The 26,556-nt window shown below is 36.6% G+C and overlaps 1 protein-coding gene across 2 annotated transcripts in view; it reads right to left on the bottom strand.

Annotated features, from left to right (window-relative positions):
* Positions 1 to 3,997: 3,997 nt before the first annotated feature.
* Positions 3,998 to 26,556, bottom strand: part of slc8a1b (solute carrier family 8 member 1b) — a 122,162-nt gene continuing 99,603 nt past the window's right edge. Inside the window, exons 3-7 of one of the 2 annotated variants that reach the window (XM_016235554.1) lie at positions 24,408 to 24,514; positions 19,381 to 19,520; positions 18,437 to 18,536; positions 13,278 to 13,553; positions 3,998 to 8,561 (exon numbers count right to left, since the gene is read on the bottom strand). In XM_016235554.1, coding sequence (XP_016091040.1) covers positions 8,185 to 8,561; positions 13,278 to 13,553; positions 18,437 to 18,536; positions 19,381 to 19,520; positions 24,408 to 24,514 — 1,000 coding nt within the window. In that variant the 3' untranslated portion in view covers positions 3,998 to 8,184. Of the gene's footprint in view, positions 8,562 to 13,277; positions 13,554 to 18,436; positions 18,537 to 19,380; positions 19,521 to 24,052; positions 24,166 to 24,407; positions 24,515 to 26,556 lie in introns of both variants that reach the window. The other variant, XM_016235548.1, reaches the window with a different exon arrangement.

Below are 26,556 nucleotides of genomic sequence, written 5' to 3'. Positions count from 1 at the left end.
TGTAATGCTAGGAGCTCAGCAAAGGGGAGAAGAGGCAGATCCACATGCAAGCGGAGTTCATTAACAAATGAAAAGACTAACAAAACACAGGAACACAAGAGAACAGGAAACATGAGCTGGCAACGAGGAACACACACATCATCTACAGTGTTGGTAACACATTACAAGTAACGCGAGTTACGTAATCAGATTACTTTTTTCAAGTAACTAGTAAAGTAACGCATTACTTTTTAATTTACAAGAGAATATCTGAGTTACTTTTTCAAATAAGTAAGGCAAGTTACTTTTTTTCCAATTTATTGATTGACAGCTCTGGTGTCGCCATGGTGACAGAAATCGGAAGATGTTACTGTAGTTCTAATATAAATATGAATATGCATTAATTCATCTCACTCACAACAACAACAAAAAAAACACAGATTCAGTTTTCCTCAAAATTAATCAAAATAATGCAACTCAGAACCTGCAATAATTCAATGTTAAACAACACAAATATCCTTTATGTATTTAATCCCTTTCTATTAACCAATGTCTTTGCTTCTGACCTTCGATGATCCAGTTAAACTGTACTAATAAGCAAAAATGACTCTAGACAAACATTTGTGTGTCTTTGTTTATTGCTGAAGTGTGTTGAAATGTCTTCTTCTGCATTCTACTGTACAGATGTAAATTTACTTTCCCTTCAGCCTGAGGCTTATTCATTTCACTTTTGGTGTGAAAAGGCTTCTATATTTGCCAAAAATAGAACTTTTTTATTTTAAAAACAAACAAGCAAGCCCTGTCCAGATTTAAAAAGTAACGCAAAAGTAACGTAACACATTACTTTCCATAAAAAGTAACTTAGTACCGTAATTAGTTACTATTTTATGGAGTAACGCAATATTGTAATGCATTACTTTTAAAAGTAACTTTCCCCAACACTGCACATCTACAGGGAACACAACAACTGACCAACAAGCACTGAAACACAGGGGTATATATATACACAGAGAAACAAGTTAGCAAGGGGGGAGGAGCCAATGAAACACCATGGCAACACATAGGGGTAACTAGGGCAACAAACAAGGAAGCAGAGGAACTTAAAAGTCCTTTAACACAAGACGGAAACACAAAACTGGAAGTTGTGACAGAAAGCACCTTCTATGTATCTCAGTACAATATAAGTTGATATTTTGTCTCATATTGTTCATGCAGATCTGAAGGATGAATATGTGTGCCCTCTTACAACTATATTCAGTCAGTAAATCCTTGTTTCCTTCTGTCTTCTTTATTAGTGGCATGAGAGAATTGGCAAGTGAAACTTTTGAATTTCATCTGTTCCTGAAGGCCGTTTTCCACAGGCAATGCGAGTCCAAGACATGTTCAGTTTGACCAGAACTCATTACCTGAACTACAAATGGAATCTGAATCATGGATTGATTTGTGTTCTTTGCACAAAAAGCTTTCAAGATGAAATTCATGGCCTGGCCCATGGTTGCCCAACAATGACCTTTTTACAACTGAGAGAATAACAGGAGACGAAAAAATATTTGAACAGTTATTGAATGTGCAACATGAAATCTCTGTATTATTTTGTAAGACAGGCACATACTCTACATCACATTCAAACACATCTGTACTCTACAATGTCCTGGATACTGAAAAGCTACATATTTATATAATTATGATGATGATAAATGATTCTCTGATTCATTTTAAGCCTTGCATCTGTTTTATTGAAGCCAAATGGGTTGCTATATTTTTGACCATAATTTAGGTTATGCCATCACCAAAATGTGTTTCTGTGTCAGATAAACGATCAACAGCATCATCTTGATGTTTATATAATTATATTGTCCCCAGTCATTTTTCATCCAGTTAAAAAATGTGAAATTTGTAAGCCAAAATAAAAACCTGTTGCTGATATACCTGCTTGGTGAGCTAGTTGTCAGTGTTAAGATGCATTTACATTTATGACACTGTGGTGAAATTTCGTTGCCCATTGTCAGTAGCGATGCATGAAGCACAACTCAGTCACAAGCTAATCTGCATGACTTTTCCTACCTCAAGCATAACAGCATGGATTTCTATTGAAATTACTGTTTGGCCTGCAAAAGTTTGCAGAGGTAAATATAGCCACGCATAAGGTCATCAAAAAATAAATAAAATAAATAAATTCTGAGAGCACCTTTAAATCATGTAGTTGATTAATATTTGTTAGTAACTACCTTAAATTATGCAGCTTGGCAGTTTCAAAGTAGTTTCCACAACACCATTAAAGATGACACCTTGTCTGCTGGACATCAGTAACGTGTGTGTGTGTGTGCTTATTCAGAACCACAATCATAAAAAGAGACACACTGCAGCCACTTGGCTCTAAACAGGATTTCCCAAACTTTATTCCTGTGTAGAGGTGTACTAGGGGAGCAATCACAGTTAGTGGACGTCCATTTTATTAGATTGAGTGCAACACAAAAATAATTCAAAACAAAAACAATCTCATTTCATTATTCAGATTGAAATTAAAACAATCTAACGATCAAAACAAAACAGCATGAAATAGGAACACAACAACTGACCAACAAGCACTGAAACACAGGGGTATATATATACACAGAGAAACAAGTTAGCAAGGGGGGAGGAGCCAATGAAACACCATGGCAACACATAGGGGTAACTAGGGCAACAAACAAGGAAGCAGAGGAACTTAAAAGTCCTTTAACACAAGACGGAAACACAAAACTGGAAGTTGTGACAGAAAGCACCTTCTATGTATCTCAGTACAATATAAGTTGATATTTTGTCTCATATTGTTCATGCAGATCTGAAGGATGAATATGTGTGCCCTCTTACAACTATATTCAGTCAGTAAATCCTTGTTTCCTTCTGTCTTCTTTATTAGTGGCATGAGAGAATTGGCAAGTGAAACTTTTGAATTTCATCTGTTCCTGAAGGCCGTTTTCCACAGGCAATGCGAGTCCAAGACATGTTCAGTTTGACCAGAACTCATTACCTGAACTACAAATGGAATCTGAATCATGGATTGATTTGTGTTCTTTGCACAAAAAGCTTTCAAGATGAAATTCATGGCCTGGCCCATGGTTGCCCAACAATGACCTTTTTACAACTGAGAGAATAACAGGAGACGAAAAAATATTTGAACAGTTATTGAATGTGCAACATGAAATCTCTGTATTATTTTGTAAGACAGGCACATACTCTACATCACATTCAAACACATCTGTACTCTACAATGTCCTGGATACTGAAAAGCTACATATTTATATAATTATGATGATGATAAATGATTCTCTGATTCATTTTAAGCCTTGCATCTGTTTTATTGAAGCCAAATGGGTTGCTATATTTTTGACCATAATTTAGGTTATGCCATCACCAAAATGTGTTTCTGTGTCAGATAAACGATCAACAGCATCATCTTGATGTTTATATAATTATATTGTCCCCAGTCATTTTTCATCCAGTTAAAAAATGTGAAATTTGTAAGCCAAAATAAAAACCTGTTGCTGATATACCTGCTTGGTGAGCTAGTTGTCAGTGTTAAGATGCATTTACATTTATGACACTGTGGTGAAATTTCGTTGCCCATTGTCAGTAGCGATGCATGAAGCACAACTCAGTCACAAGCTAATCTGCATGACTTTTCCTACCTCAAGCATAACAGCATGGATTTCTATTGAAATTACTGTTTGGCCTGCAAAAGTTTGCAGAGGTAAATATAGCCACGCATAAGGTCATCAAAAAATAAATAAAATAAATAAATTCTGAGAGCACCTTTAAATCATGTAGTTGATTAATATTTGTTAGTAACTACCTTAAATTATGCAGCTTGGCAGTTTCAAAGTAGTTTCCACAACACCATTAAAGATGACACCTTGTCTGCTGGACATCAGTAACGTGTGTGTGTGTGTGCTTATTCAGAACCACAATCATAAAAAGAGACACACTGCAGCCACTTGGCTCTAAACAGGATTTCCCAAACTTTATTCCTGTGTAGAGGTGTACTAGGGGAGCAATCACAGTTAGTGGACGTCCATTTTATTAGATTGAGTGCAACACAAAAATAATTCAAAACAAAAACAATCTCATTTCATTATTCAGATTGAAATTAAAACAATCTAACGATCAAAACAAAACAGCATGAAATAAAGCAAAAAGTGCAAGAGAGAAAGAAGAGATAAGAGTGAGAGAGAGAGAGAGGAGGAAAATAGAGTCAGCTTTAATAAGCCCATGACAAGAGGACTGAGTAAGACACACTATGCCACAAGGCCACACACAGTTGCATTAACATGACTCTCAGCATTAGCTTACAGCGATCAAACACACACAATGATTTGAGGCCCTCGATCTGTACAAGACAGATAAGATAATACAACTTACAGCCTTCATTTAGACCAGCTATTATGTTACATACAATACATTCAATCCTGCTTTGACATGAGAGCTTTCTGCCATGTTGTTTACACTGCAAAAAAAACAGTGTTTTGTCTTGTTTTCCTATATAAATATTCTCTTTTTTAATATTTAATTTTCCCCTCTTGTTTTTAAGCATAAAGCTCATTAAATTGTTAGATTTATGCTTGAAACAACAACAAAAAATTATTTGAGATGTATTCTTTGAAAACATGTCTTAATATCTTATATAAATCTATCTTGATTTATAGATTTTTAGGTATTTCTTACAAGAAAACAAGACAAAATTACTAGTTAAAATCAATATTCTCTGCAGTATAAGTGGTTATGCAAACCTTTATACTTGTTCTAAATTTATACATTAAAAATAAGTGAAATGTAGACATTTACACACATACACGCACTGTTCAGGAATACCAGGAACATCTTTACACATATACAATGCGATTGTTTACAACATACAGCCTACATAATTTCACTGGACACATTAATGCAAGATGCTAGTGAGGCCTTGGATTGGAGAGTTAGAGGAGAGAGAGAGTAATAGAGAGAGGGGGGAGGAGGAAATAATATTATCAAAGATTAGTATTAAACCCCTGAAAGACTGGAGTCCATCCGAGCAGTGAGGAAGAGAGGGGGTTTAGGAATGAAAGACATACACAAGGCAAACCCTGACGCTTCACACAAATTCTCCTAATGTTTTACAGACATTTTCCAGATGGTTCACTGATTTTTGCAAGATGGTTTACAGACTCAGAGCAGATAAATAACAGATTATATGTTCCTTTAATTCTTACAAATATCACAGACTGCTCCAGACCGACCAAACAAACACACACACACTCGCGCATACACTGCTCAGCGAAGAAACTAGAACAAAACAAGCTCTATGCAACAATCAATCCAAAAGGCAATATTTGTCATTCTGAAGTCTTAAATAAATATGTTGTATTCTCTCTGTGATAATGGCAGAGCGGTGACTCTGCCTTCATTCTACTGTACAGTATATACATACACACTTAAACGCTTCAGTGACAAAATATTTCATACTGTTAAATAATACAACCATTGCAACAACCAAGCAAAGGGCCTTGATATACTGCTTCCTTCGTTTATACATGTGCTCCTGCACCAAACGACAGATACTGCCTTTTTAATATACATGTGCAAGTAAAGAAAACAAAAAACGAAACGCATTCAAATGAAACTTATGGACAGGAAAATCAAACGAACAAGCAAATGAAACAAAAGTCTGAATATCTATACAGCTTTCAAACCTCTGTCGACTACATTAATGAAGGGGATTCTGCGTACTATATACAGACAGGTTAGCATCCATGCATTGTCAACACTAAGCACATTAACATTCCAAATATGGACATGGCAAACAAGGGGGCGGGGTAAGAGGAGGGGTTAGGTTCCACAGGGGGGCAGCTCCAATGCAGCCACGCCCTGATTTACAGACCACAGAGCACAGACACACAATTGCTGACCCCTGCTCTGCCAAAGCAAATACATATACAGTGTAAACCGTAGAGACCATGTACCGTTTGAACGCCCCGTACAGAGAGGCGCACCTGCGGTCGGTTGGTGTGACGGCTAGCGAGCTGTCAAAGTCTTCTCGGCAGAACTTGGTATGGCTGTAATTCACATGGTTTCACCAACTTCACTTCATCTGTTTGTTTATTGGTTAAATATATATTAGGCTTCAGGAAAAAGTCTTTTTTTTTGTCCTTTGCTTGTAGTGTCTTTCTTGTGGATATTAGAACTAGAAAGCAACAGCAGATCATCTTCATCAGTAATTAAAGGTCATCATCAAAGGTTTCCTACAGAAATGCCCTGGAGCTGGTACAATATAATTTCCTTTCATTAAAAATGTGAAACAAAATAAAACGAACACAACAAAAAAGAAAGAATAAACTTCTATTCAAGCTAAATTCTTCTTCTCTTTCAAAATCAAGCTACCGAAACTACAAACTCCAACACAGAATCCCTTTAAAAATACGCTTTCATTACAAGAAAAGGTGTTCAGATGCAGTAAAAGAGCTGTAGGCTGGATCCCTTCAGTACAAACACCTATAAGAAATGTCACCAAGGCCTCTTTATTTTTGCAAGGACATTTTTGGTGTGGGTAAAAAAACGTACGATTCGAAATAGAAAACCCACTTTAGGGGCTGTGTGGCACACTGCAGTTCTCCATTAGAAAGATTTTCCCTTTGGCAAATTTGGCGCAAACGACACAATAGATGAAGTCCAAAATAACTACATCCGATCTACTGTGCTCAGTACATTTTTACTTCCCCATTAAGACTGGAAATCAAACTTTGGAGAGTGAAAAATCCTGCAATTGCATTTTCAAAATTGAAAACCGAGCCACGTTTTTTTCAGTTTGTTTGTGTTAAACCATGCTATCCTAAAGGTGTTTAGAGTCAAATTTAGATTAGTTCTACAATTTCTGCTTTTAAAATCGACCTACGTCTAAAACCGTGACTACTCTATGAGCTTAACCTTACAGCTCCATATGCAGCGAATCTACACAGTACAAAGAAGCAATCTCAGCAGGGTTGGAGGGAAAGCGTGCCCTCGTAAACTCCACATAGATGAGTGACTGACTGTATCTGTATGAGTAAGTTTATCAAGCAAAAGACTACCAATTATACATGCTTGCATGTGTAAGATTGTAAATTGTGTGTCTGAGAACAAATCACTGAAATTATGGCCACTGTTTTTGCGTATTTCTCGTAGTGTGTGTGTCCGTATGTATGCGTGTAGGTTTGGACAGAAAGTAACAGTCATAATTGTAAACTCTCAATGTGATGTTGGCAAAAGCATGTCACATGCTGGATTATCTTCACTAGACTGACCTCACACACGGTCCATCGATTGCATAAATTAATCATCTAATCAGTAACAAACTGCGGTATATTTATATTAGAAAATTCAGGATGTTCCTTAACCCGAGCTCTTCAATAGCACTTTACGATCTTTGAGAACGTCAGATCAAGGCTTTTAAATCAAAGTCTTGCACTAGTGCACCTCTGGACTCTAAAGCTTCAGCGCCGGGAGAGATTAGAGCTGGCGTACTACACTCTCCTTATTGTTATTCTCTTTCTGAACTGCACCAGTGCAAGAGCAGGATAAAAACTGGCCTTCACAGGAATTAGAAGCTGCTCAAGAACAACAAAAGCCGTTTAGTCGACCCCTTTCAGTTAGGACCGCTCCGATTACATTATTTGTAAACACAAAGTAATGTGTCTGAAAAATCACCCAAGCAAAATTACAGTACCGCTCGGTCCACATTAAGATAACAAACCTATAACACACAGCCACATTATCCAGAGTTCCATGGCACTAAGAAGGGAGCTTACAGATTCCACGGTCCCACGTGGCTTTTATACTGGTTTAGGTTAAAAAAGCACAACTACAGTAGTTAAAGGTAGCAATAGTAGCTTTTCATAGTCTAGGTTTGATGTTTGAACACTGTGGTCACACCCCGTCCAATCAGATGCAGTCACACAACAAACAGAGGAAGATGATGATGAAGGAGTGGCGTGTTGAGAGAACAGAAGAACAGGCCGATGGTCTGCGGAAAACGATTATTGATCCACATGAACCCGAAACCGAGTCCACCGCTGTTGCCTTCCTCTGCAGTCTTTAGTCTTTTCCCTTTAGTCTTTGTGTATTTTTCACAGAATGTATGATGGTGTGTGTCACTGTGTGAAGGTGTGTAGTTCTGCGTGTATATGCATGTGTGAGCGCTTGTATGTGTGTTTAGAAGCCCTTGATGTGGCAGTAAGCCTCCAGAGAGGAGAACAGGATGTAGAGGAGCCAGAGGCTGACGAAAAGCATGGTGGTCAGCGCTTTAGCAGTCCGCGGACCCCCCAGCTCGCCGCCGATGTCGGGCCGGCGACGGTACATGAGCACTGCCACGCAGATAAAGGCGAAAATGGTGAAGAGGGTGACAGAGAAGGCCAGGCTACCCGGCTCCACCTTGAAATCGTGGCCCTTTGAGTTGTGGTAGATGGCGGCGATGGACCAGGCCACTCCGATGCCCAAGAAGACGTTCACGGCGTTGCTGCCCGTCACGTTTCCAATGGACGCGTCGGCGTACTGATCCTGTGTCGCTGCCACTTTACTGGCAAAGGTGTCTGAGAGCAAGATGACAGGAGAAAGAGAGCTGTTAGTACAGTAAAACACTTCTGTCAATAGTTATCATGATTCATAAACATTCTGGTAGATTAATAAAATAATAACTTGGAATTATTAATTGTAAAATAATAAATAAATAAACAAACAAACAAATACAATGTTTAAAAATAAAATATGTATGCATTTATTTATTTTAATTGATTTTGAAAGATTTAGATCATTTCTGGGAAAATATTTTGTCCAAAAAGGACAACTAAGTAAACCATAAATCATAAAGAGCATTAATGTAACTAGAATACATAGATGAGTGACTAAGTGTATCTGAGCAAGTTTATCAAGCAATATTTCATAAATATTCTATCATTATTTCATAAATATTGTGACAGTTTAATAATGTAACTTGCACATTATACTTGTAAAATAAATAATCAAACAAAGTTTTTCAAAATGAAGAATATTTATGTATGTATGTATTTTGCCATGAATCTCAAAAAGCATTAACGTAACAACATTTTGTGAGGTTATGCTTAAAACAAGAAAAAACAAGAAAAAAAAATCAAGATATATTTTCTGAAAACAATTAAAAAATATGAAATTAACATCAAGTAATTAAAATAAACAAATCATTAAAATAATTTTACTTCAAGTACATCTTGTTTGTCTAAATGTTTAGATTTTCTTTTTCTTCCAGAAAATAAAACAAAAGTAATAGTTGAGAAAAAACTTCCTTTTTTTTTTTTTTTTTGCGCAGTGCACACATAAGTATATGCGCACACAGTACTCATCTTCTCTCTCTCTCCCGTGTCTCTGCTTTTTTGGTGAGGATGTAATTTTGTAATAAAAGCCTGGTTAACCTCTGATTTGAGTTGAAATCAGAGGGCTGTCTGCTGTTTCTCTCGCTCAGAGACAGCTGCATGCTAACAGGGAGATCTACTGCAGACAGCTGAGAAACCATGAGGATGCTGATTGTGCGTTCTGTCTGGAAAGACCTCTAAATAATCCTAGATGCACATACACTCCCTTTCTAACTCTTTATTCCTCTCTGTCTCTTTTAATCTTCCTCTCTCTCGTTCGTTATGCTAATATAGTGCATAACACATAACCCTGCTGAACTGCTCTGGATATGATGATATTACTCTTTGCTGCCTGTGGTCACAAAGAGACATTATCCTCATTTAAAGGTCTTGCTACCCTGCGGATATACATTTTAATATTCACACATTCATATTTACATATTTGTGTTTCTGCAGTGCATCTCAAGTGAAAAAATACCCCAAAATATTTTTTATCACTGAACATTACATCAAACCAAAAAAAATAAAAGAAGATCATTATGATATATACTATCATACTTGATTTAAAGACATATTGGTTTCCCCAAAAATATTAAGCAGCAAATGCTCAACATTGATAATAATAAGAAATGCTTCTTCAGCATCAAATCAGCATATTAGAATGATTTCTGAAGGATCAAGCGACACTTAAGACCCGAGTAAGAATATATTTAATTATTAAAACGAAAAGGGGTTATTTTAAATAGTAATAATGTTTCACAATTTTCATTGTGTATCACTGTATTTTTTATCAAATAAATACAGCTTCAGTGAGCAGAAGAAACTAATTTCAAAATATGATTAATATGTCATTTTATTATACGTAATGTAATAGTGTGCTTTTTGTTTAGTGTTCGATTTTAAAATAGTGTGCTTAAGAAGGTGTTTTAACGTCATCATGAGGCATTTTTCTGAAATTAACAATTAGCGTTCCCATAGAAATTAATCATTTTTGAGTCCAAGGATGTGAGCAGCTCAAAGTAGTCATCTCGTAATTATGGTAATTCCAGCACGACATGACTGCAGCACTCAACATCTGTCTAAAAGTGAAGGTTAGAAACTTTCCCTGCATATCACACAAAGTATCTGAAAGCAACATCAGCCATTTAAAGGCTTAAGAGACCAAAATTGACTCAGCAACATCTCAAAGACACAGCAAAATGAAGTCAAAGCTGGGTTTACTGTAAAGTGCTTATTTCTGAAATAACATTTTCCCTTCTCGTTGTTCATCACTGTCCTGTTATGTTGCTGTAAACAACAGCATGGATGGAGCTGTTTCCATGGCATTACCATGGAAATTCTCAGTTAAGGCTCAGCTAACACCCAGTCTGGTGTAAAGTCTTGCCAAAGAGCCTGGCAGCGTGCGGACGACAACTGCCGCTAATGTGGGTGTCGTGGCGATGAAAAGCTTCATCCCAGAAAGATGCTCGGGAGCAGTTAATCATAACGGAGTTAAAGCGATCAGTGTTCCAGACTGTTACAGACTTTGAAACTGTTATAACCCTCAAACTGCTTACGTTTGCACACGGACACAAATTTAAAATTTGCGTCATACAACCCCAATCTTTTTTGTGTTCCTGCCATTTTACTGATGACTGCTTCTCTAATCTCAGGGACTTGGGCTTGAATTTATAAGGTAAAATCGATAGCATCTTTTCTCTCTATTCATTCTCTCTGGAGCTGTCATTCAGTTATGGCAATGGGTGTTTCGTTTCCAACATGCGCTGTATGTAGTACTTTAGACCAAAAACAAAGGACTGAGCCATCTGACCAATCAGAGCAGAATAGGCTCACGGAAGCAGGGGTTTAGAGAGACTGACTCTTCGAACTGCTTTGTACGAATCGTTTACGAATCATTGAGAAATGCAGTGAAATTAAATGTATATTATGAGAAAATGTGTTTTTTGACCTTGCATGCATGTAAACCTGTTGTAGGAGCCTCCCGAAACAATATTAGGATCCTTAAAAACGGCATAAAAGGGGCACTTTAAAAGCATTGGTGAAAGCTGCCTTATCAGTCAGCGTACATTTCCTTCGCCAGGCTCGCTTGGCTATTTGGAAGTTCAGGTGTTTTCTCGGTACTCAGTACAGCTTTAATCTCTCAATACAGATTGACACATTTGCTAACTGCTCAATAAAGCCCCGTTCAGTTTGCAATGTGCAGTATTTGTCATTTTGTCAAACTGTGCAGAAACGGCAGAAAAACAATCAATAGATGTGGTCGTAAACCTTTCACTAGAATGGTTTTTAAAGTTTGCTTCAATTACCTTACTATTGACTTCAATTTCTGACCGGTTACTAGTTAAATGTGTAAGTGCCCCATTGTTTTTGGCACCTGAACCAGACTTTGTGACTTTATCAAGACCATCTAAGCACATGCTCACACACACACACACACAGATGTAAGCAGGTAATACGTTAGCAAAGTGATTTTAGCAGACAATGTACAATGTAAATTCTTTTTAGCTGATACAATGTGTCTAAAGGCCCACTGAGATAAAAGTCACTTGGATGGCATTTTCCTCTAAAACAAAAACCACTACAGCACTTCTCTAAACAACTGTAATACTTCCAATAAGGCTGTCACAATATTAGATTTTCACTACACGATTATCTTGGACAAATAAATTTAACATTATTATTACAGTATTAACATGACATCCTGTTTAATGGCAGGCCTATTTCATTTTTTAAACGCCACGCTTATTGCCAATACAGGTAAATTGCGGAACCCCTATTAACATGATATCAATATTTCATTTCTTAAATATCACAGTTATCATCAATATTGGTATACTGCAGAAGTTCTTCATTAGTTTTTACACAAACTGTACAACTCAATCAATATTTAATTAAGGTTTCTTTTTCTACTGCAATAAAATTTGGGTCCAGGAAAAAACTTCTCAAGGAAATGTATCCTTTTTTTAAAGAGATAGTTCACCCAAAAATTACAATTCTATCACAATTTACTCAACCTCATATTGTTCCATATCTTTATGACTTTTTTATTCCGTTAAACACAAAGATATTATTTGTTTCCATACAATGAATTTCAGTGGGGTCCATTGTTGTTTTGAACTCCATTGACTTTTATTGTATATGGACAAAAAACATTATTCAAAGAATCTTAAATTTTGTGTTCCACAGACTAAAGAAAGTCAATGCATGTTTGGATCGACATGAGAGTGAACAAATAATGACAATAATATTATTTTCGGGTGAACTGTCCTCTTAAGTATGTTCTGAAAAAATACTAATTAAGAAAAGTATGTCCTTGTGTGTGCATGACATTGTCCATGTACATTATGATGGCTTTTACAAGCAAGATGCAAATGCAAGAAAATTATTTTCTGCAGTGAGTTGAGAAGAGCAAAAGAGCGAGAGATGGTGAGAAAAGAAATGGTGTGAGTGAGGTAAAGAGGGAGAAGAACAGCATTAGAGAGGGAGATGGGAATGCTTCTGCTTTCTGCCCTCTCAGCGATTTCTCTATGAGCAGTCCAGTGTGTCTGGAATACTAAACATGGTGAACATGCACTCCTCTTCCAGCAGACCCAATCTCTTTAACGGCTGGGTGTGTGTGTTCTGTACATGAACATAGCAGTATGTGTGTGTGTGTGTGTGTGTGTCTCGTGTTTTAAATAACAGTTATCATGACTGATGAAGGTAATATACGGATGTGCAATGTAGCAAGGAGCTTTACTCTGCATAATTATATTATATATCATAATCATAGCCCAGCACACACACACACACACACACTAGTACTTGGACATCCTCATTTTATGATAAATGACTGTATGTAAACACAAACATGGGTGGCTGAAAGACAAAAATCAGAGGTGCATGTGTTTTTTATGTTACCCACTGCCCTCTCTCTCTCACCTGGGACTGAAGTTCCCAGAGCCACAAACACCACTGCTGTAACGGAGTCTTTGAGTCCGATGGTGCAGCCGAAGTGCGATGCCAGGTCTCCGATGAAAGCCGTCAGGACGCCAATCATAATGATTGACACCACGAAACATGCCCACCCGTTCCAGTAGTCGGTGGGCGGGACAAAGGCAAAGAGAACTTTCCAGAAGACAGTGAGGAAATGCATGACATAATCAAAGCAGGAGGGGAGCTTCTCCTCTCCGCATTCTTCATCATCATCATCCTCACCTGCAGGAAGATAATGAGAAATAATTAAATATGACCTTACAGAAGGTTAATAAACCCCTAAGTACTGAAATTTGGCACATGTCCCGTACCATTAGTGCTATGGAAATTAATGATATCTCAAGGTTACACTTGATTTTGATCATCCACTTTGGATATTCTACTAACTATAAGTAACTTTGCAACAACATGTCAGTTGACATGTAGTTGCAAAGTTACTTAGTCAGCAGAATAACTAAAGTTGACTTTCAAAAAGTGTTATCTCAATTTTGCAACTTTTCTAAGCAAACTGACCTACAATGTTCACATGGCAGGCAATAAAACAAGCAAAAAATATCAGATATACATTGAAGCAGGGATCCGACCCATTTCTAGGGACCAGAGTGGCCTGTTTTCACTTGAGCTAATAAGAAACCACCTAACAACCATCCATAACAATCTAGCAACCACCTGGGAACAACCCAGAATACCACAGCAACCCACCAGAACACCGTTGCAACTGCATAGGAATGTATCTAAAAATCACTCAGAACTAGCCAGAACACCTTAGCAACACCCTACCAACCACCCAGAACATCAACATCCTATCAACTGAATAGGAATGCACTTAAAATCACTCAGAAGAACTTAGCAACCACACAGCAGCAACCTGGCAACTGCCTACAAAAAACATCATTGTAGCAGTGAGTTTTGCACAGACCAGGCACCACTTTTCTTCAGAAAATATTAAAAATATATATTCTGTACTTAAAAGCCACATACCAGGTCAGTCGTTGTGGCAGTACAGCTGAAACCTTCACACACACACACGCGCACGCACACACGCACACGCACACACACACACACACACACACGCAGATGTAAGCAGGTAATAAAAAAGCTAGCAAAGTGATTTTAGCAGATAATGTACAATGTAAATTATTTGTAGCTGATAGGGTACAATGTGTCTAAAGGCCCACTGAGATAAAAGCCACTTGGATGTCATTTTCTTCTAAAACAAAAACCACTACAGCACTTCTCTAAACAACTGTAATACTTCCAGTAAGGCTGTCACGATATTAGATTTTCACTACACGATTATCTTGGACAAATTAATTTAACATTATTATTACAGTATTAAAATGACATCCTGTTTGATGGCAGACCTATTTCATTTTTTAAACAGTTTCAGATGGGAACAGTTTGTAAATTGCGGAACCCCTATATGATATGATAACATGATATCAGTATTTCATTTCTTAAATATCACAGTTATCATCAATACTGGTATACTGCGACACCTCTAACTTCCACAAATAGTTTTGCATAAATGCAGAGAAATGGATTTGTTACCAAAACAATATAGACATTTATTATAAAACAGAGTTATGAAATGCTAAAAGTGATTTAAATAAATATAAAAAATGGGACACTGTTTGCGGAAGTTCTTCAATATTCGTTTTTTATCGATATGATAAAAAAATAATTTTTTATCATATCGATAAAGCCTTTATCGATATGTAGAGCACACAGCGTGTGTGTGTGTGTTCAGGAAGGTTGTAATCTGTTTGATATTCTGTTGGTGCTGCATTTCCTTGAGAGCGTAAAGAGAGCAGCTTCCAGGCGCCCACATAGTGCTTTCTTGACAGGTGAGGCTGTTCCTTTAAAGTGTGATTAGATGCTACAGGATGTTCAGAAATCTCGCCTATTCACAGCAGCAGCTGAGAGCAAACATATTCAAGTCAGTGGATTTAGTCATTGGTCCGCTAAGACATTAATTCTGTTCACAGGCAAAAACCTGAATGCATACTGTGATTAAAAGGATTATTGATGAAGTAGATGCTTAGGCTGGAACACACACACACACACACACACACGCTTAGACAGAACATTCATCCCGGTCATTAAAAATACACAAAAAAGGTATCCAATAAAAACTATGATTAATAACCTCAAATTCAAAAAGATTCAAAAAGACTGAATCATTGTGAGTCGCTTTTAAAGATTCAAACAGAAATGTCAGCTGATCTACACGAGTGTATATGTGTGTTTCATCACAGCCCAAGAGTATTTGAAGGTCACGATGATGTCTGCTGTTACTGCAGCATGTGTGTAAATATGCACACATCTGTGCTAAAGAGACAGAGAAGGTCAACGTGATGCTTTATGTGCTGTCCGTTTCAGTGTGTCTGAAGGGAGTAAACACTTCATTAAAGAGCATCAGTTTGCTTTCAGACCACAGTCACCATAATGTCATTGACAATGCAATAAATAAAAAAAACCTTTAAACTAGATCAATTGATTGCAAAGTTGTATAAGATACTGTTTTATATAAATCTAAATATAGTTTCTACAGACAGACCTTCACAGACTTCCACAACTGTCCTCAAAGAGAGGTTTTGTCAAATTTAGCTTATATTTGGCAATTATTTTCCCCTAAATGAGGACATACTATAAACTTATATTGTTTTTAAATAAAATTTTTAAATAATGATCGGTCCCTTGCTCAAGGGTACCTCAGTCAGGGTATTGAAGGTGGGAGAGGGTTCTGTACATTCCCTCCCCCCCCCTACAATCCCTGCCGGTACGAGACTCGAACCCACAACCTTTGGGTTATGAGTCCGACTCTCTAACCATTAGGCCACGACTTCCCCTTTGTCCCCAAAGTTGTATAAGATACTGTTTTATATAAATCTAAATATAGTTTCTACAGACAGACCTTCACAGACTTCCACAACTGTCCTCAAAGAGAGGTTTTGTCAAATTTAGCTTATATTTGGCAATTATTTTCCCCTAAATGAGGACATACTATAAACTTATATTGTTTTTAAATAAAATTTTTAAATAATGATATTAGTATTATTTATATATAATTATACTATATATTAATATTCTGAATTGTAATTGTAGTAATTTGTAATTTTGTTAGGGGCGTTTGTCATATATAAGTGTGTGTGTTTTCAGTTTTTTATCTGATATTTATATTACATTTTATTTCAGCTTTATTTCATTTACTGAAAACGATTTTTATATAATAACAATTATCTTAACCCTCAAAGATCATTTAGAATGTTGTTTATTTTAAATTATTTATGAAAAAATGCTTCATGGATCATTTTCCCAGTTAAGGATATCCACAAATGTCTCCAAAGGGAGGTTTGTGTCACATGTAGCTAACTTCTGGGGACAATTTTATGTCCATCTATAGATAAGTAAACCCCCACACACGCAGTGCTCATGTTGTGTTTACTCTCTCCTTATCTTTCGATATAAATCATCTCGCTGTGCTGCAGAGTCTGACATTTAGCAAAGCTTTTATACTTTAAACTCTTCAATTTACTGCCATTAGCTGCAGACATTTTCCGCTTCTTTGTCCCTTTCTGTGTACATTTGCGTATATGTATGTGTCTGCGTGTCCTGATAAAAAGTCATGGAGAAATCTCTGTTCTGTACTCAGTGGCATTAGATAAAAAAATAAACCAGTTTTCCATTTGTTATCTGTCAGTGATGGCAATGATTAATGCAGGATGTTCACGCTGCTGTTTTCCACAATGAAGGTGAATGGTGGCCAGGGGCTGCCAAGGTCCAAAAAATGACAAAAAAGCACCATGAAAGTGTAATATAAATTGTCTATATGACTTGTGCACTCAAATCTTATTCATACAATTTGAAAATGCACATACTGAAATTCGGAACTCTGTGATTTGTTAAAAGACATACAAGAACCAATGACATTTACCATTACTGACAACTTGGCCCGACTTGGCTTGACCCAACAAATCTAAATAAATGTGAATCTGAATGAGATTTGAGAGGTGTAGTGGAGGAAAAGACTACTGAATCATCCAAATGATTAATTGAAAAGACTTAAATCAGATACTTCAGATATTAGTAATATGGGTTTGGAATGACAAGATGGTGAGTAAATGATGACAGAATTTATTTTTTGTGTGGAATATCCCTTTAAATTCCTCTACATATATTAAAGATTTTACATGAAAAAAAGCTATTTTGAAAACAACCATCATAACTACTGTAGATGCTGTATGAAAAGACTTGGTCTGACAGAAGTCTATGCCTAGCAGTATTGGACTGGTGATTACAGGTCAGTTCTGAGCAACACGCACGCACACACACACACACACACACACACACACACACACACACACACACAAAGGCTTTTAACCTTGCTTTGCCCCAGAGCACAAATTGGCACACTGAAAGGTGTTCAAGTGTGAATCACTAAGTCACCAACACCTGATCCACACAAACACACACGGCTAGAGCAGCAGCCTCTATGATCATCAGTCTTTCTGAGGTCGTGCTGCGAGTGCTAATTACTTCAGAGAAAACAAACCGGAAAAAAAATCCCTCTCTCATTTTTCTCTTTCTCCGCCTCCATCTACTTTCTTTCTCTCCTTTACAGAGAATAAAGACTCCTCTGAGCAGCCCTAAGTGTCTGAGTGAGGTGAGGCTGTACAACTGAATTTCTTTTGTAAAACAGCAGCCACCAGGGGGCGCTTTACAGCAGGGAGTACCATACTTTCGAAATTTCAAAAGGAAACAATAAACACAACATTTGATGCAATCTATATAACCCAGGGATGTCTAATCCTGCTCCTGGAAGCTCTTTAGGATTACTAGAAACTTCCAGGCAGGTGTATTAGAGCAGGCTGAACTCTAGAGGAAGGTGGCCCCCCAGGAGCAGGACTGGACACTTGATAACCCAATCGAAAACAAAGTGCTAAATAGTAGTTATTTAACTAAAAATGTATTTTATAACAACAATAATAACGAATAAGCCTTGCAGGCACTAATGAGTGATTATCATCTCGAACGAGATGTTCTTTTTTTAATGAATCACTAAATCAGACCTCCCAATGTTCCTAACAAACTGAAATACTCACCAGCGCTGACTGTGATGGCCTCGATGAACTGGTCCCTCCAGCTGTTGGAGCCAACCAGAAGAGCCAAGTTTGTCTTTTTAATCAATTTATCAACTGTGTTCTATAGGGGAAAGAGAGAGACAGCGCACAAGAATAACTGCTTCATTATTGTCCAGTGCAACTTAACCGGAACAAACAAACATACACACTTCAGACGAGGCGGACCACAGTTCATCGAGTGCTTCTGACTGTTCTCTGGTCTGCCCCGCTGTGAAGTGTGTGTGGGATCGGAGTGTGAGTATGTTTCAGCATGCTGAGTGCGTGTGGACTAAAGTGCACACGTGGATCATCCTGAAGTGTGTGGAGGCGATCGATGAGATGTCAATGTTTAAGATCTCTGAACTTCCCTGACAGAACGATAGTGTCTTGTTTCCATTAGCAACAAGAAGGAACAGGTATCTACACATTTGTGGTCTGATTCATAAGTGACCTAAAAGGTTAGTTAGTCAATTCTAAATGAAGCAATCCAGTCATGTTTGAGCATGAAAATTATCCACAAATAATAATAAAAAGTACGTTTAAAGCATATTGCAGTAAATATCGTACTGCAATACACTTTATATTTAGAGCTTATAACTGACATTATAATTGCATTAAATTTGACATCATAATTGGCTGAACTGGTAAATTTATGCCCTATATAATTTTTGTATATTTATGCAGTATATACAGTACATATAAATGCAGTGTAAAAAATGTTGTCGTTATTCACTCAAACTTTGTCGTTACAACCCTGTTTGACCATTTTAGCAGAACATAAAATATTTTGAAGAACCGTTTTAGTCCAAACAATGAAAGCCAATGGGGTGCAAAACTACATCCGACCCGCTAAACTAAATTTTTGGGTGAAAGTTGCTTTAATGTTATTATGAATAAATGGGAAATATGTAGCTAAAATAGCGCACCTTGAATTCATAGGATTCCTCGATGATAATCTCCAGTTTGGGGTGATCTCCTAGCATTGGCTTCCCCATTTCAGCGATGCGTCGTTCCTCTTCACCTGTCAGAGGCTCCTCCTCTTCCTGCCCCGGCTCTTTCTCCTCCTCTGAAAACAAAAGCACCAGTCAGAGAGTACGAACCCGCCAAACCAGCCACCTTATATTCTAAATGACTGTTTGTGGATCAATAGGTTTCTGTGGATAAACTGGATTGTGTAAATACATTTTTGTCAAAATGCTACAATGAACACAAGAATTTGGCTCTGTGGAGGAAAATCCTTTAAAAGTTCAAAATCACAGATCTCTGTTGATAAATTTAGAAAACTGGGTCCATTTCACGAAACATACTTTTATAATAGAATACACACAGACCACTGTGACCCGGTATATGAGAAATATGTCAGGGGTAGGGTTTTTCCTTCATTTGTTACATGCGATGAAGCTTCTATGGGCCCAATGGGATTCTGGCTAAGTAAGTGTGTGATATATAAGCAACCCCTGATCATGTGACTGGGTTTAGCCCAATCAATCACCCACATCCACACACACACAATGAAATGAGAGGGTCAAAGGAAAGCAGCAGATGCAGACCTAAAGGCATGGAGGTATGATGAGGTTTGGAAAGGAAACCAATTAGGTTACAGTAGAGACACATGCACACACTGATGTGGACAGTCAAAAGGGAAGGCCTGGGAAAGGAGAAAATGAAAATCCTTTGGGCAGCACCATGGTGATTTCAGTGGAAATGTCATTTTTCAAGTCCTTTCAAGTCCGTTCCTGTAGCCTAAACAGTCTCTCTGTCTTGATATTATATGGTCATCTTTTTCTCAGACAGTGAGTTCTATTTTTATTTGACCCTGTTTTCCACACTTTTCTGCCTGTTATTTGTGAGGTAACAAAATATAAACAGTATCACTATCTCTTTCTGTTTCTGTCCCTCTGACTGCAGTTCATTTTATCCACTGTGTATTTTTGAGTCTTATACACTATGGTTTTAGCATGCATAACAGCCTTTCATTTTAAAAAGTTGTTGTCTATCTTGTTTGGCTGATTGTAAAGGACTCACTGAATCGAAAACGAGACCTGATTGGACAAAATGTAATGGACCTATTTGAACAATTAGGTACTGAAGAACAAGTCAAGATGAAATGAATAGCTGAAAACAGACTGACCAATAACTAGCGGAAGAATAACCGAAGAGGAACAGGCTGAACAATAATTGGGTCAGAGAGGTTTGACTGATGTCATGCACAAATTCTGCAGTCAGTCACATGAATTATGATAGTAACTATACAGAAAACAATTATGAGAAACTAATATTGCCAATATCCTAAAAAATGAAAAGGCAGGAAATGTAATTTACTATTAAAAAAAAATTACATTATCTTGTTTGGCTGATTGTAAAGGACTCACTGAATCGAAAACGAGACCTGATTGGACAAAATGTAATGGACCTATTTGAACAATTAGGTACTGAAGAACAAGTCAAGATGAAATGAATAGCTGAAAACAGACTGACCAATAACTAGCGGAAGAATAACCGAAGAGGAACAGGCTGAACAATAATTGGGTCAGAGAGGTTTGACTGATGTCATGCACAAATTCTGCAGTCAGTCACATGAATTATGATAGTAACTATGCAGAAAACAATTATGAGAAACTAATATTGCCAATATCCTAAAAAATGAAAAGGCAGGAAATGTAATTTACTATAAAAAAAAAATTACATGTAAAACTTTTAGATATTATTATAAATTAATTGATGAAATATAAGCAATACAATAATATTAAATAATAATAATTATCCAATAAATTGAAATAATTATTTAATTTCTTATATGTGACCCTGGACCACAAAACCAGTCTTAAGTCGCTGGGGTATATTTGTAGCAATAGCCAAAAATACATTGTATGGGTCAAAATTATTGATTTTTCTTTTATGCCAAAAATCATTAGGATATTAAGTAAAGATCATGTTCCATGAATATATTTTGTAAATTTCCTACTGTAAATATATTAAAACTTAATTTTTGATTAGTAATATGCAATGCTAAGAACTTCATTTGGATAACTTTAAAGGCAATTTTCTCTATATTTAGATTTTTTTGCACCCTCAGATTCTAGATTTTCAAATAGTTGTATCTCTGCCAAATATTGTCCTATCCTAACAAACCATACATCAATGGAAAGCTTATTTATTATACATAAATGGTATCAATTTAAAAAAATTGACCCTTATGACTTGTTTTGTGGTCCAGTGTCACATATGTAATGGGGGTTTCAATGACAAAATGTTGAGATTATTAAAAAAATGTATCAAACTATTTAATACCATTTCTTAAAATCTTAGGTATAATAAAGTAAGGGCAATTATAAATAAATTGGTTACAATTTGATACCGTGATTAGTTTTTGGTGACTGAATGAGATGCTGCATATTTTTTCTTTTGTTTGTTGATGTGAAACAAGATTGTGAGTCAGGTTTGCGTGTATGCGTAAACTGATATTGATTTTATAGGCTTAGGGTCTCTCTTTCTTGTTTTGTCCTTGAAAACAGAGCTATCATTATCACATCTTGCATGCGCGCGTGCACACACACACACACACACACACACACACACACACACATCCATTCCTTTCATTCTCCTCCAACCATCTCTTCTGCTGTCCTTTATTTTTCTAGTGTCTCTTCTTTTGTTCATCTTGTTGAAACATCTTACAAGCAAAGCTAATCAAAGGCAACTAGACTTGATTATTAATTATTTTGAAGACGTTTCGCCACTCATCTGAGTGTCTTAATCAGGTTTTTTGTTAATCACTGATAAAGCTGTACGGATGAGTGGCAAAACATGATCAAAAAATTCATAACCAAAAACAGCTGCGTTTGATTTGAACTCTACCTGATGTTTCTCTCTCTTTTATTTTCCATGACTTAATCTCTGGATCTCTTTTTATTGTATCTTATATTAATCATGCTAAAACACAGCATTAACCAAAACAAAATGAATATCAAGAACATAATATAAATATGATAAAAACACAAATACACATCAAAACATTGAAGTGCTGGGAAAAAGAGCCGTTTTGCTTCCTGGAAAATAAATGTTTATCTAAATGTGAGCTGAAACACACTCGAACAGCCTTGGCTTTGAAGACAACTCACAATCTTGAGCTCGGAGTCTTTTTAGCTGCCCTAATCTCTCCTCATGATTTACAGCCCAGCATCTAAACTCATTTGCTGGTGTGTCTTGATATTTCCTTTGTGTCTATTTATGAGATTATTGCGAGGAAACCAAATTAAACAATTCACTTTGAAGCTTTCTTTCTGAACCTGAAAGTATCCTGAGCACACCCTATATGGTAAACAACACAAAGGTTGTGTAAGAGATGATTATGACTATAAATTAAGGGTCATATCATTAAAAAAATCTAATTATCCTTGATCTTTTGAAATAAGTGTTTTGCGTACTATGCGTACAAGCTTTAGAGCTCAAAACTCTCAAACCAACACCAATTACATTTTAAGAATAAATTACATTTTAAAATATATTAAAATGGAAAACAATTATTTTAAATTGTAATATTTTTTCAAAATATTACTGTTTTTGCTGTATGTTCAACCCACAAAATGCAGCCTTTGTGAGTATAAGAGATATCTTTCAAGAACATAAAAAAAAAAAATCACCTCCGACCCCAAACTTTGAATGGTAGTCTATATTGAAATAAAGCTGAATAAAAGACTTGTTCTGAAATGTTCATGAGCACATTAATATGTGCACATTTAAATATTAACAATGCCTTTTATGGTAGATGCTATTGCTCCCAAACACCAGAAGATACTATTACTTTAACTGGTGTATAATTAAAGACAAGAGTATGGAGAAAGTCTACCAAAATGTTGTCCTGATTCTGACAAGGCTATTGCTAAAATTAAAAAAATTAAGAAAAAAAATCTTTAAAAGCCGAACATTTTTAGTCCCTTTTTTTAGAGCAATGACTGATTGACAGATGAGTAGGAAGTTCCTCACTGGACGCATAAGGATAGATTAGCAGCTACATTACCATTTACATTAGATTTTTAGCTCTGTCCACTTCACAGTTGTGTTAACTGGGCCTAAATTATGCCAGTTTTGAAGTTAACTGGTGTATAATTAAAGACAAGAGTATGGAGAAAGTCTACCAAAATGTTGTCCTGATTCTGACAAGGCTATTGCTAAAATTAAAAAAATTAAGAAAAAAAATCTTTAAAAGCCGAACATTTTTAGTCCCTTTTTTTAGAGCAATGACTGATTGACAGATGAGTAGGAGGTTCCTCACTGGACGCATAAGGATAGATTAGCAGCTACATTACCATTTACATTTGATTTTTAGCTCTGTCCACTTCACAGTTGTGTTAACTGGGCCTAAATTATGCCAGTTTTGAAATAATAATCCTTGACTAACATTAAAACAAGTAGAATTTGGCTCCTTCAATTTATGTGTAATGTATATGTGTTATTGTGCAAGTAGGAAAGCAACTAATTGTCATTAAATTAGTAAGACAGCACACCGACACCAGGAGAGAAAGAGAGAAGGTGAGACTCTGCCCATAGGAAGAGAAGAGTAAAAAGCTAAGGAAACACTGTGAGAGGGAGAGAAACCTCTGTATACTGTCCATCCTCTCCTTCTCCAAAGTGGCGTCTGTAGCTCTATGCAAAAGCTGCATTGCTTATTGTATTCCTCTCGATTGAGAACCCTGACTGATAACGTCTTCCTGCAGAAACAAGACAACAGGAAGGGGGTTGGAATAATGCATGCATGAAACACACGCACACATACAAACAAGCACACGCGAGGGCCTGGCTGGAGGGCTGTCAATGGTGGAGTTTAGCCTGTAGTTGATCCCGATGACGATCCAGAGCAGAGAGGGTTCAGAGTGGACCGGTGTTAAGAGTGTGTGTGTGTGTGTGTTGTATGTGTGATTTCCTCTGCAAGCTCAGGCCATGCCCCCCCCACCTCTCTTCTCATTGGTCTCGTCGAGCTGGGGTTCTCCGATCTCCAGGAAGAAGCTCTTGTTCTTCTCGTATTCTTCGTCATCAATTATCCTGACTTTTATTGTTTTGCTGGAGAGAGGGGGAGAGAAAGAGAAAGAGAGAGAGGAAGAAAAGAGTGAGGAAAAGACAGGCCAAGGGAAAAAGAAGAAAGATAAACAGCATGCAGTCATGCACAGGCAGACCGTCAGAATAAGAGGATGATGCAAGAGAGACAGAGAGAGAGAGAGGGAGAGAGAGCAGCCTCACCAAGTCTGACCGTAAATACACACTCACAAACACAGATACAATCAATATTCCCTCAAATTTTTCTACTTGCTCCACAAAATCAGTTTTTATCGGGCAGTTTTATTATATATATTTTTATATTTTTAAAACACCTCATACACCAATTTACTATATATATATATATATATATATATATATATATATATATATATATAAAATCGAATTTCATATTTGTACATTTGGTAAATAAATGGGGCTCAATCACTTCAAAATTCTAATTACATGATTTTTATTTGATAAGCAAATTAATAACATAAATCAATATATACTAAGGAAAGCCAAACTGATAAATAAAATCATAATTCAAAGACATTATTGTAGATGAAAGTATTGGCTAAACTTCAAAAAGTGCTTTTACAAGTCAATATATTGTTTGTTCTGTTTCCATATCTATCCATCACTGGCTAAAATAATCAATTTTGTAATTGAGTTTGCCGATCATAATTAATTTTTACAGCTTAATAATTAATAAAACAAAAGTAATTTGTTAAAATTGACAGGCCTATAAATAAATAAATATTTAGTTAAATAATATGTAAATATTAATATATAATGTATGGTTATCTAGAGGCTATCATCCTATTCACAAAAAGAAAAACTCAAGATTTTGTGGAAATATAAAAAAAATTATACTGCACGGCTTCTGAGGGCTTGTGTATGAATTCACAATCTCTATACTGTTCTAGGATGCAGTCATTATCTTGTGAATTAGTCAGCGCTGCATATTTACAAGATTTATAACAGCTTCAGTTGCATATTAAATAAAATCAGTGAATGTGCAGATGGACTCCAGTTCAAATGGCTATTCATTTAGCTCTGACTCGACTCTCAAGTTTATTCTCACAGTTTTTTGGCCCAGTATGCTTGATAGGGGACACTGAATACAAACTTCCACCTCCAAGCTAACAACACCATCATCAGAACCAGAAATAAAATCCTTCATACACATATTCAGAGCACCTGCTGCTATGTTTGCATGACCTTTCTCCAAGAGCAACCGCAGCGCACAACATTACAACCATAAAATCCCCACAACCATGCCACATTCGCCTGATGTCATGATTAAAGTCAACAGGAAATCTAAATCGACTCTCTTGGCCTACTTTTTTTCTCAATGAATATCACATTTCACTCTAAAATAAGTCACATTATGCAAGTGAATGGATTGTGAATTTACTTCTTCATTTGATTTGACTTTAACGGAAGGATAATGCGTGGCTGACGTTGTAGTAATGTTTCATTAAATGTTATTTGTGCTGTACATTTAGTGTAACATCGAAAAACCACAAAATTTAAATAACCTTTAGAGGAAAAATAATGTGATAAAGCTCTGAAGATTGTGACGACTGACGGAGAGTGATTATGAAAAATCATTGTCGCTCAGTAAAATGTTTTTGTTACAAAACATCAGTGCCAACTGAACAATATCCAGACTTACAGAGTCTTTCAGAAACACACAATCACTTCCAACAGTCATCGACCTCGATTAAGACACAGGTGCTACAGCAAGAAAGACTTACAGTGAAGAAAAAGCAGAAGAGACAGAAGAGTTATCAAATGCTGGCACATGCTTCAAGGAATGTTTGTCTTTCTTTATCTCTCACTTCTCCAAGACAATTTCATATTCCTGCCATCCCTTTGCTTGTCACAGAAACACAGAGTTAGATTGATTCCAGATCCACACTGTCAGGTGCAGTAAGCTGTATATGTATGTGTGTGAGAGGGAATGACCCTCTTCACTTATTATCTGAATGTGGGTTAGGTTCAGTCTAGGTCACGGCAGCGCTCTAATGCTACATCAGTTCTAAGTCATAGAACTGCTTTTA

Source organism: Sinocyclocheilus grahami, unplaced genomic scaffold, assembly GCF_001515645.1.
Source record: "Sinocyclocheilus grahami isolate Dianchi unplaced genomic scaffold, SAMN03320097.WGS_v1.1 scaffold18.1, whole genome shotgun sequence".
NCBI classification, from domain to species: domain Eukaryota; kingdom Metazoa; phylum Chordata; class Actinopteri; order Cypriniformes; family Cyprinidae; genus Sinocyclocheilus; species Sinocyclocheilus grahami.
Note: the sequence above shows the minus strand (reverse complement) of the source record. Positions and strands in the feature narration are given on the sequence as shown.